At 37.2% G+C, this 11,631-nt stretch overlaps 1 protein-coding gene across 2 annotated transcripts in view; it reads left to right on the plus strand.

Moving 5' to 3' along the window:
- The window catches only part of LOC147611423 (uncharacterized), a 1,733-nt gene extending 266 nt beyond the window's left edge, over nt 1-1,467 (plus strand). For both annotated transcript variants that reach the window (XM_086784523.1, XM_086784524.1), the window contains one exon: nt 1-1,467. This exon is cut by the window's left edge. In XM_086784523.1, the coding sequence (XP_086640649.1) occupies nt 1-769 (769 nt within the window). In that variant the 3' untranslated portion in view covers nt 770-1,467.
- The last annotated feature ends 10,164 nt before the right edge of the window (nt 1,468-11,631 follow it).

An 11,631-nucleotide genomic window follows, 5' to 3' on the forward strand; every position in this document is an offset into this window, starting at 1 on the left:
AGGAGGAGGAGCAGGGAGCAACAACAGCAGTCACCAAAGGGCGAACAAGACCTCCTCCGTGCCCTGCCGCTTCTTTCAACGTGGCTACTGCCGATACGGGGAGTCTTGCCGCTTCCGGCACTCTGCATCTGACACTCTAACTTCAGTAGCTGCAGGGCCTTTTAACCCTGAAGAAGAAGAGGCTAGTACTACCGTCACCGGCAAAGTAGAAGAAGATAAGAAGACAGAAGAAGGAGGAGGAAGCAACAGCAGCAGTCGCCAAAGGCCAGAAAAGACCTCCTCTGTGCCCTGCCGCTTCTTTCAGCGTGGCTATTGCCGACACGGGGACTCTTGCCGCTTCCAGCACCCTGTAGCTGACGCTTCAAATCCAGTAGCTCCAGGGCCTTCTAACCCTAAAGCAAGAGTTTCCGCAAAAGGTAAAGCTTCTGGATGTCTGGACTGGCTTCTCACGGGGTCATGCGAAAGAGGTAGCAAATGCAGGTATGCCCATCCTCAAAACCCTGGCAAAGAAGTAGTAGGTCTGGAGCGCATGGCTGTGAACCCTAGAGGAGAAGGGTTTGCAGGCTTTGAGTACATGGCCGCACAGCTCTTGCAGAATGGCTGCAACGTGGGAAGTAGCAGCGAAGGTGATGATGATGAGATGGAACAGAGGATGAGGAATTGTGGGTTTACTGATGATGACGTTTATGAGCTCTCTCTGCAAGGCATCAAGCCATGGGATCCCGAAGCTTGGGATGCCCTGGCAGTTTTGAATGGAGCGGAATGGTAGCTGTAATGACGATGACGATGGATTAGAGCAGAGGATGAGGAATGGTGGGCTCATTATGCCGTGGGTTTTAGAAGCTGGGATGCCCTAGCTTAAACATTCTTGTTTGGCTATTAGCATAGCAATGCTTTTGGATAAGATTTATGGGTATGATGCTACACGCCATGCTAATTTTGCTAGCTTCTTCTAGTGGTATTCTATGGTACTTTGCTCTATGTTTCTTTTAGGGTAGGGGCTAAGAAGTCATTGTTCTTGCTTTGGGAGTGGTACTGTGTTGGATTAGGACGCAATAGTCTGTGGTCTTAAGCCTTCTGTAAACACCCCGATGGTCTTAAGCCTTCTGATCAATTCCAAGCACATGAAGTGATATGTCCAAAAAAGGAAGGTTCTTTGTTGCCTGCCGCATGTAGTTCTTTAGCATGTTTGTGAAGGTGAAGTTCAAAGAACCCAAAGTGAAAGTAGCACGGTGTGATAGTTCTTCATTATGCCTTCGAAAATGGTTAAGCTTTCAGCTTCTGCCAAGCTTTCAGCTTCTCCTTCTTCTTCTCCTTCTCCTTCTTCTTTCAGATCTACTGAGTCAAGGTTTTGGCCTCAAATCTGGCTTATCCACTTGTTGCTTTCATGTGGAAGCAACCTGCTATTCTCCCCATTGTCCGTGGCTTTGACGTATGTGAACCATTGGGCATCTATTGGTGTTCTCCAGGTAGCCGAAAAGGAGGCTTGCAACTTCTTAGCTGTTTTCTCTAGATATGATAAAGTATTAGAAGATCAACAAAAATTACATTTACAATGATATGGGTGATATAGTTACATGATTATGCCATTTAGCGTAATTAATGCCCCAACAACCTTTCAACTGTTAATGTGTATGACATTTAAAGAGTACTTGCAAAAGTGGTTGATGATTTTTAATGATGACCTCTTATACTCATACCAAAAGGAAAGAGCACCAATGGGTCTTTATACCTATCTAAGTCACGGACAGTATAGCCAAGGATGGAGTCTTGCTTTCCTTAGGTTGGGGTAATTTATCTTCAAACTCAATGGCCAATTTACAGCACATATCTAGTATGGTTGGTTTTGACAAAAGCAGATAGTCATGCATTCTAGGGTCTCGTACTCCCTTCTCGAAGCACATTAATAATTCATCGATGAGCCTCTCCCAAATCTTATTCATTCTAGGTTCTTGTACTCCCTTCTCGAAGCACGTCAATAATTGTTCATCGATGAGTCTCTCCCAAATCTTGCCAAGAGTTCAAATTTTTAAGATAAGAGAAATAATCCCTCACATCGACTCATGCTCTTATTGCTTAATGTTGCAGAGTTGTGCCACTAGGCTTCACTTGTCACTAGTTCTAGCAAAGCTTAGCACAAAGAAGTTTTCAAGTCGAGTAAAATTGACCTTATCCTCTGGCGTAAGCCTATACCATTGATGTACCTTCTCACCTAATGTTAGGCGAAAAGAATAGATCTTTGTGAGTTCATCGATGTGTCCACCGTCAATGATCCTGGAGAGTGGACCAAATCCCTCTCGAAATAGATAGTGGAACCTCCCACGGATCTCATAGTATATTGGGCAACGACATATGTAATGCTTCTCCGTCTTAACCTGTGTGTGGTGGCATAATTGGCAGATCCTCTCCTCTCTGGGTCTCCGTATGAGCTTCTCGGTTGTGAAGTGCGCTCAGCTCTACCTGTCTCCACTCTAAGACGGTGGGATGAAACCCGTATATCTGGCCAATCGCAATCCACATGGCATGGGAGATGTGAACACTCAAGTAGCCCGACTATTGGTCTTAAAATATTTCCACATGTTGGATGGGATCCCCATCCCCATTGAAGCTTGTATTAATTTTATTATATGATACGACTTCATGGGATTTTGCATTCGCGCTTTGAACTTGAGCAGTCCGTAATTCCCTCGAATGTGTTGTCAAATGCTAAGAAAAATTTTAGTGCCACTGAGAGGGAAGCCCTGGGAGGGACTGATTTACTTAGTCAATAAATTCCATCATTATCTGTTGGGAAATCACTTTATGTTCCATGTAGATCATCAAGCCCTAGTGTATCTAGTGAATAAGCTAGATTTGACCGCAAAGCTAGCAAGGTGGATGCTTCTACAAGAATTTTAGTTCACAATCACGCACACCCCCGACAACCAAAATGTAGTACAAGATTTTGTCAGTATAGAATAGACATAAGAGAACATCCTACAAGGTTGGCTGATCAGTTTTTGGATGCTACCTGTTAACTGTTCAGTCACAACACCCATGCAAAGAAATTGGTACTTTGGCATACTGCAATTCATCACATAGAAGGCACATTGCCTCCCGTTTGACATGAGAAGAGATGAACATAAGAAACTGGTTCCCGCAAAGATCCAAGCAGTAGTGGAATGGCCAGAACCCAAGACAGTAAAGGAAGTCAGAGGATTCCTAGGGTTAACCGGATGGTATAGGATCTTTATACCTAGGTATGCTCAGATAGCATCCCCTTTAACTAACCTTCTCAAGAAGAGTACACTTTTTCAGTGGACTGCAATGTGTCAGAGTGCCTTTGACAACTGAAGACAGCCTTAGTAACCAACCCTGTCCTTAAGTTGCCAGATTTTACCAAACCCTTCGAGGTGGTTACTGATGTCAATGGATTTGCCTTAGGTGGTGCTCTTATGCAAGAAGGTCATGAACAAGTGGCCTATGAATCCAGAAAACTCAAAACACATGAGAGAAATTATGATGTCCATGACTTGGAGTTACTCTCAGTGTAGTGTATGCTCTGAAGTTATGGAGACATTATCTTTTGGGACAAAGGTTCACCTTGATGACAGATCATCAAAGTCTGAAGTGGATCTTCACCCAAAGGGATCTCAACATGTAGGAATTTGAATTTGAAATAAAGTATTGGCATGGGAAAGAAAATGTGGTTGCATATGCGCTCAACAGAAAAGCCTCCTTGCTTGCAATTACAGTGGTGTCAAATCCATCGATCAATGAAGCAAAGGACAAAATCATGCAGGAAAAATTCTTTATGTATTATAATAATCGGCTATGTATCCCCAATGATGAGGGAATAAAGGGAAGAATTCTGAAAGAAGCCCATGATAGCCTGATAGTAGCTGGACATCCAGGGTTTATAAAAACCTATATGTCTGTGAAGAAAAGCTTCTTCTGGCCAGGACTCAAAAAGGATGTACTTGATCATGTGCGAAAATGCTTAATGTGTCAAAGAGTCAAGGCAGAGAGAATCAAGATGCCAGGGAAACTGCAGCCTCTAGACATTCCACAGATGAAGTGGGAATGTATCAGTATGGACTACCTTCAGTGCAATCAAGTTACAACTCCATTTTTATGGTAGTTAATAGGCTAACCAAAGTTGCCCATCTAATTCCAGTGAAAGAAACAAACTCTGGAGTGGATGTTGCCAGAGTTTTTCTTAAGGAGATCTTCAGATTGCATGGTTTACCTAGGAGGATAGTAAGTGACAGAGATCCCAAATTCACATCGAAATTCTGGACTGCATTCCAGCAGGAACTTTCTTGGATCTCAACACAGCAGCCTATCACCCCAAAACAGATGGCCAGACTGAAAGAGTGAACCAGGTAATTGAAGATATCCTTCGATCATGCTGTGGTGGCAAGGAACACAAGAAGTGGTTAAGCCATTTGCATCTAGTCAAATTTGCTTACAATGCTTCTTATTTCCGAAGCATTGGGATGAGTTCTTTCAAAGCTTTGTAGTATGGACAAGATTGCTTGACACCGTTGACTTGGTCTGACCCATTGATGAGAGTTGAAATGTCCAAACAAATGCTTGATGACATGGACCAGCAGATGCAATCAATCCGTAAAGATATAAAGGCAACCCAAGATAGGCAAAAGTAGTATGCAGATAAAGAGAGATCAGAGAGAGAGTTTGAAGAATCAGATATGGTCTTCATTCGAGTACGACCAAAAAGAAGTTCCTTATCCTTAGGGAAGTACAAGAGACTCTCTCCCCCAGATACTGTGGGCCATATGCTGTTATAAAGAAAGTGGGCGATCTAGCCTACAAACTTCTTCTACCTCCCCATCTCAAGGTACATAATGTATTTCATGTCAGTTTGCTTAAGAAATATGTACCCAGCCTGAGTCACGTGCTTGATGATGAACAATTAATCTCTCTGACTCAAGGTCAGATGGTATTCCAACCTGAGGAAATCCTTGATGTTCGGGGGGAGAAGATTCTCAGGAGTAGAGTCCTCAGAGAATTCTTAGAAAAGTGGAAGTTCTTCCCTTTAGAACACGCCACTTGGGAGAAAAAAGAAGAGTTGGCGAGGGATTACCCCCACTTTGCGAGATGAGGACATCTCGTATTTTTCAAGTGGGAGAGGATGTAAGATTCCTCCTCAACCTGAATAATGATTAAGCCTTTACTTCATTACCCTGTAATCATTCCATGTTTCTGAAAACAAGAAAATATTTTTTTTCCTTGTTTTGTCTAGTGAGATAAAAATTTCTAGAGAGTGGTAAATCAATATTCATATATTTTTGGATATATAAATTCTACAGATATCCAAAATATGTTTTCCTAAAATAGAAAATCAAAGTAAATTTTCAAAGGTGCAATTGGAATGATTTAAAAGACCTTAGCCTAAGGGTCAAGATTTTTTGAAAATTTTGGATTATGGTCCAATTAAGGTTCTTATAGGCCAATAAGATTAATCCAAGTGTTGGGATGAGAAAAATCCAATGAATAAAAGAAAATACCCAAAAATGAGTGAATGCCCTCATAAGATGAAGAGTTGACTGAGTACAAGATTTATTAGTTAAAAATTATGAAATATTACTAAAAAATGAGATATTTTGGAGTAATCATTCATTTTTGACACCTTGGTAAGGAAAAGGGGGACCTTCAAGGAGGTGACTATTTCACATGTGTGGAGGAGTTTTAAACTAAAAAATAATAGGATATTTTTATCTCTCCTCTCTCTTGGATCAAACCAAATAAAAAAGGGAGCCAAACTGGTCCAAATCTTATCCAAGTTCAGTCAAACTGAAGCTGAAAAATTCTAGATCCTAGTTGGACTCAGTTAGTGGCCTCCCTCATCTATAAATAGACCCTCATTCTTTTATATTCTCATCTCTGAACTAAACTATGTCGGTATTACTCTAAGATAAGCTTATTTTCTAAAAATCCTATACAAATTGAAGAGATTGGAGCTTCTCTCTCTCTCTTCAACCTTCCTTGGAGTCTTCATCAACAGACCAAACCAATTGATTGGTTGGAGTCCTCTCCATTGACTAAAGAATCAATCAAATTAAGAGGTAAAGTGTGGTTTATGGTCTTTTTTCTTAAATCTCAAAATCTTTCTCACTTCTCAACCCTCTCAAGCTTGAGAAGCATTCAACTGAATGGCTCTTTAATGCAATTGGTACTCTCTAATGAATTTTAGTGATAAATCTTATAAATTTTACATTTATGCTTAAATTAAAATGTTTTTTAAGCATACCTCTCTCTCTCCCTCCCAAAGAATGGTCATTCTTCTATATTCAAATGATGCTTCTCATGAAGCAATTCTCAAATCTAAAAGTGATTATTTTTAAGGAGAATTTTAGATAGATTTAATTTATGGTAAAAGAGGAATTCCCATGATAATGTGATTGCACTCATTAAATGAGAAAAAGAGGGATTTAAGTTTATTCAAAAAAATAGGTATTGGTATTTAGTTAAAAGAAGATTTTTTATGATATTTAAGAAAAGATGGATTTGAATTAAATCTTAGTATCAAAAGATGAATTTCCACCATAATTCTACCTAATGAATTAAGGTCGAGAAATTAAGTGGCATAAGGAATATCTTTGGATATTTTAATTGAAAAAATCACTAAATTGATATTTACCCGAAACTAGATGTTTATCTGAAGGGAATCCTTGTTATTAGAACTAAACCGAATGAATTTGGTTAGACTACGAGAGGGACGGACAGTAAACCTACTTGTCCATCTCTCGATCTGAATCAAGCAAAAACTTCATGATCAATTCCAGTTCCTAAATACAAAGAATAGACTACCAAAACTAAACTAGTTTTTCCTTTCACCAAACTAACCAAGAATCTAGTTGGACAGACAGACAAAATAATAGGTAGATTACCCTGGCAGGCTTTGCTCTGCGAGCAACGTCCCTTGACCACTCCCCGCCAGCTTCACATGTGTGGTGGAGTTTTAAATCATCAAAAATGGAGATATTTCATGTCTCCTCTCTCCTAATTCAAGTCTAGTTCCAAAAAGTAAGCTAAAGTGACCTAAAAATGGTCAAAAAATGACCAAACTGATCTGAAAAATTCTAGAATCAGTTTGCTTGGTTAGGAGCTCACTTTTTCCTACAAATACAAGCCTCCCCCTTTGTTGAAGCTTAATAGTGTTTTATGCACTGTTACTCTACTCCCAAGAGTCAAGAACTGTGAATTTCTTAATAATTCACTAGTTTTTGACCATTCCCTCTTCTAAAGAATTGGTGGCCACTCTTGTTGCAAACAAGAGTAGAATCCTCAAACCATCAAGCCAAAGGAAAGCTCCCAAAATTCATGTAAGTTAGAAATCTTATATTTTTCTTTATTCTTTTAATGGTTTTCTAAATTGTTTGTTATCTTAAAATGATAAACAGATTCTATGCCTTCTTGGAAAGGCTTTCTTCCTCTCTCATTCTTAAAATCAGTCCTTCTTTATTCTAGTTAAGTGATCTAATTGTTGGAATTAAACTTTTCATATTTTTTCTCTTAAAAGTGAAAATTAATTAGTTTAGAATGCTTTAAACCAATTGGGGATAATTCCTAAGTAGATTAAGGTTAGAAAATTTAAAAAATGGTCAGCCATACAAAGCAGGTTATGGCAAAATTTTCTAAAAATTTGTGAAATAAATTTCATCTTTTATTAATCAAAAAGAGTAATCCCCATCGTTTGTGTATTCTAAAAGTGTCATTTTCATTCATGCATAGAAAGATGCATATTGATTATTTTTTTATTATAAAAGAGTGTTTTTTAATAGAATTAAATTCTATGCATAGAAAGATGCATATTCAATATTTTTTTATTTTAAAAGAGTGATTTTTAATAGAATTAAATTCTATGCATATAAAAAGATGCATATTGATTATTTATTATTATAAAAGAGTGATTTTTAATAGAATTAAATTTTATGCATAGAAAGATGCATATTGATTATTATTATTAATTATAAAAGAATGATTTTCAATAGAAATAAATTCTATGTATAGAAAGATACATATTGATTATTTTTTAATTACAAAAGTGTTAATTTCATCAAAATAGATTTTATGCATAAATAGATGCATAAAAGAATATTTTTTAAATTATAAAAGTGTTATTTTCATTAAAATGGATTTTATGCATAAATAGATGCATAAAAGAATATTTTTTTAATTATAAAAGTGTTATTTTTATCAAAATAGAATATTTTTTTATTATAAAAGTGTTATTTTTATCAAAATAGATTTTATGCATAAATAGATGCACAAAAGAATATTTTTTTTATAAAAGTGTTATTTTCATCAAATGGATTTTATGCATAAATAGATGCATAAAAGAATATTATTTTTTATTATAAAAGTGTTATTTTCATCAAAAATGGATTTTATGCATAAATAGATGCATAAAAGAATATTTTTATTATAAAAGTGTTACTTTCATTAAAATGAAATTTTATGCATAAATAGATGTATAAAAGAATTTTTTTTAATTGTAAAAGTGTTACTTTCACTAATATTGATTTTTATGCATAAAATGATGCATAAAATATTTTTTTTATTGCAAAAGTGTTGCTTTCACCAATATTGATTTTTATGCATAAAATGATGCATAAAAGTTTTTTTTAAAATCAAAATAAGAGTTCACTTTAATCCTATGTTTAAATCCCATGAATATTGGAAAAATGAATAAGTAAATACTCAGTGAAGGAAAATTATACCGTTTTATATTCTCTAGGATGGTAATCAAAAAATTCAGAAAAACTATCGAAGTCGAAATTTAGATAAATGACTAATTTATTCCTCATAGGAATTCATGTTTAGTTTTGAATTTAGTAAAGTAGTAATTGAAATATTACCTTCGAGAAAGATAGTTCAGGGAGAACTTAAACCCTGAATTAGACTATGACCAAGACGTAACTCCTTCGTCAGTTTCAAGAAATGACGATGTGACCAGTTCAGTAATCTACACTCAAATCACCCACTGAATTTGAAACTAAGTTGAGACCTTTGATTTTGATATGAGGATCAAGAGTTCAGAATTTGAGGAATTCTGTTTGGGAATCCAGAGTTGTGATCTAGAAGTCTTGGGATACAGAATTCAGATATACTCATTGTATTCAAAAGAAAATCAAAACTGAAAACTTGCATAGAAACCCTGTTTTCTTAAAGGACTATCTTATGCTAGAATGTTGGAGGGAGCATTTGGTATATGTGTTTTTCTAAGGGAAGTTTGAGTGTTCAAAGGACACCTAACACGGCAAAGCCTGCCTACTTGACCAGCCTCGGTATGGTTAAAATGTTGTGCTTCCGGTACAATGGACGAGGGCCGATGAAGTGGTCCCCTGAGTGAAGTGCCAGGACACCTAAGGAGGATCTTGGAGGGTTCTGACCAGGCGATGCACGAGCTCGCGGTGCCGAGGACACCCATGCGTATATCGAGGAAGATATATATGTATGATGACGAGAAACTTATTGTACTGGATCTCGTTGTTATTTTGCTGACCTGCTGGTCATCAAACGGAGAGTCCAGAGTGATACTGTTTTGTGAGAAACAAGGATTGTATGAAAATTTTGAGTTGTGACATCTGTACCCAGTAATTGTTTGTCGATGGATTGTTTTATAGATTAAAGTTTAAAGAGGAGTGTGTGAGTATCTATATTCTAAAGCAAAAGTTAAGAAAGGCTTTCAATTTTGGGTGGGTGAGTACTTGTTTGGTTCTACTATTCTAGTGGTTGGGCGCTGGCTAACCCATGGGTCAGTAGAATCAGTAGAGTTTTAATAATAAAACTGATTAATAAGATTACGCTTAGAATTTGAATAGTTAAATATTAACTTGAAGACTTCTCAAATGAATAGATCAACGGCTGTGCCTAATTCAATTAGGAAAAAAGCGTTGATTCCTTCAAGTTAAGTCTGTTATAGTTTCCCTTCTATCCGGTTTATTCACATGAAGGTTAGTTCAGTCTTGACCTCGTTAGAAAAATTCGTTAAGAAATTCAAAATGTTAGAATCGTCCCCGCTTTTCGTGTTGAAATATACAAGTGAGTAGGGTGTGTGTGGGAACAAGCTCTTGGATAGAGGCTGTAAAAGAGAAGATGTAATTGTGAAAGAACCTGTGAAAAGGTGAGAAGAATCTACTGGGAGAGAATAAAGGGTAGCATGAGGGAATTTAGGAGTGTGGAGATATTCTGGGAGATATTTAGGGAAAAGAGAAGAGGTGGAGAGAATCAGGCAAAAGGTGGAGATATTCTGGGAGTGAATCATGGAGAAATCAATGGGATTTGATGCTTGATGTAAACTCTATAAATTGAGGCATAGCCCTAATGAGAATTTGCTGGTTTTTGAGTATCCATGCCTACATTAATCTATTTGCTAATTATTCACTAATTACGTCTTAATCACTTGCTAATCACTTTGTTAATTATGTTGATTCTAGTGTTTGATCCACCATAGCTCATCATTTTGCTCAAATTTCAACATGGTATCAGAGCCATGCCTAGAATCAATCAGATTTATGAGCCCATTAGTGAATTAATTAGGATTAGTAGGTAATTAGCAAAAAAAATCAATTTTTAGTGAGTTTTTCATTCTCCCCTTCACCCCCAGCCAGTGGAGGATCTCTAGCACCTTGCACACATAGAATTAGGGCATAAGCTTCTAACACAAGCTAGCTAACCCATAGGAGCTCCAGCCCATCGAATCAGAAGCGCAAACCGCCCACGGAAGCTCCCGATTTTTGCTGATTAAAAAGCTACGTTTTTCTGAGAATATTTGGTGATTTCTACTTCCACAGATCAAAGGTCTCTAATTCCTCTTAGCCCAAGGGGTAATCAAGCATGCTCTACAAGCTGGTGAAGGCAGAATTGAGTTTTATCAAGTCTACATTGAGATCCAAGCTCTTCATCAAATCTGCAGGTGACTTTGGTAAAACAGAGATTAAGCTTTCAATATTTGGTCAAATCTTGTGTTTCTTGGCTTAATCCTCTACCAGACTCATTGCTATTGATGCCTTTGAAAGCATTTGAGCTCATTTGATGTGGAAGGCACCAGATCTGGGCTCCCCGCATACTCTGTTTTCTGCACACAAAACAGAGCATTAATTTGCTAATCAGTAATTAATCAATGCTAATCACTGTATTTTGGTGCAATTGAGGGTTCAAATTAACCATTAGGTATCTGATACAGATCCCTATAACTTTAGATTGCAAATCGGAGTTGGTTTGATACTCCAATCATCCTGTACAAATTGGTTACCCTTGATTTAATGTAATTTCTGGGAAAATTGTGCTGATAAAATTGTGAAAATCATCATTTTGCACTTAACCCTTGGTTAATCCCTGTAAATTTCACTTAAATTCAAGATTATTCACAGCCAGAGTTGCATTTGGAATGTGCATGAGAATGAATGCTATACGCATTATGTATTGGGCACATTACATCAGTGTAAAAATGGGAACAGACACTGCCCTTGTCCAGATTAAGGCAAGAGGTAAGACCTCCCGCATAAATTTGGGTTTGCATTGCATAATGACAAAAGATAAACATAAAAAGCCCAAAGGAACTGTCAGCAAAACATTGAAACATGTTGCTCACATGGAGCAAAATGACCTGACGGACAAGCT

The sequence above is a fragment of the Cibotium barometz genome, chromosome 47 (assembly GCF_041138505.1).
Source record: "Cibotium barometz isolate CiBa-2024 chromosome 47, ASM4113850v1, whole genome shotgun sequence".
Lineage (NCBI taxonomy): Eukaryota > Viridiplantae > Streptophyta > Polypodiopsida > Cyatheales > Cibotiaceae > Cibotium > Cibotium barometz.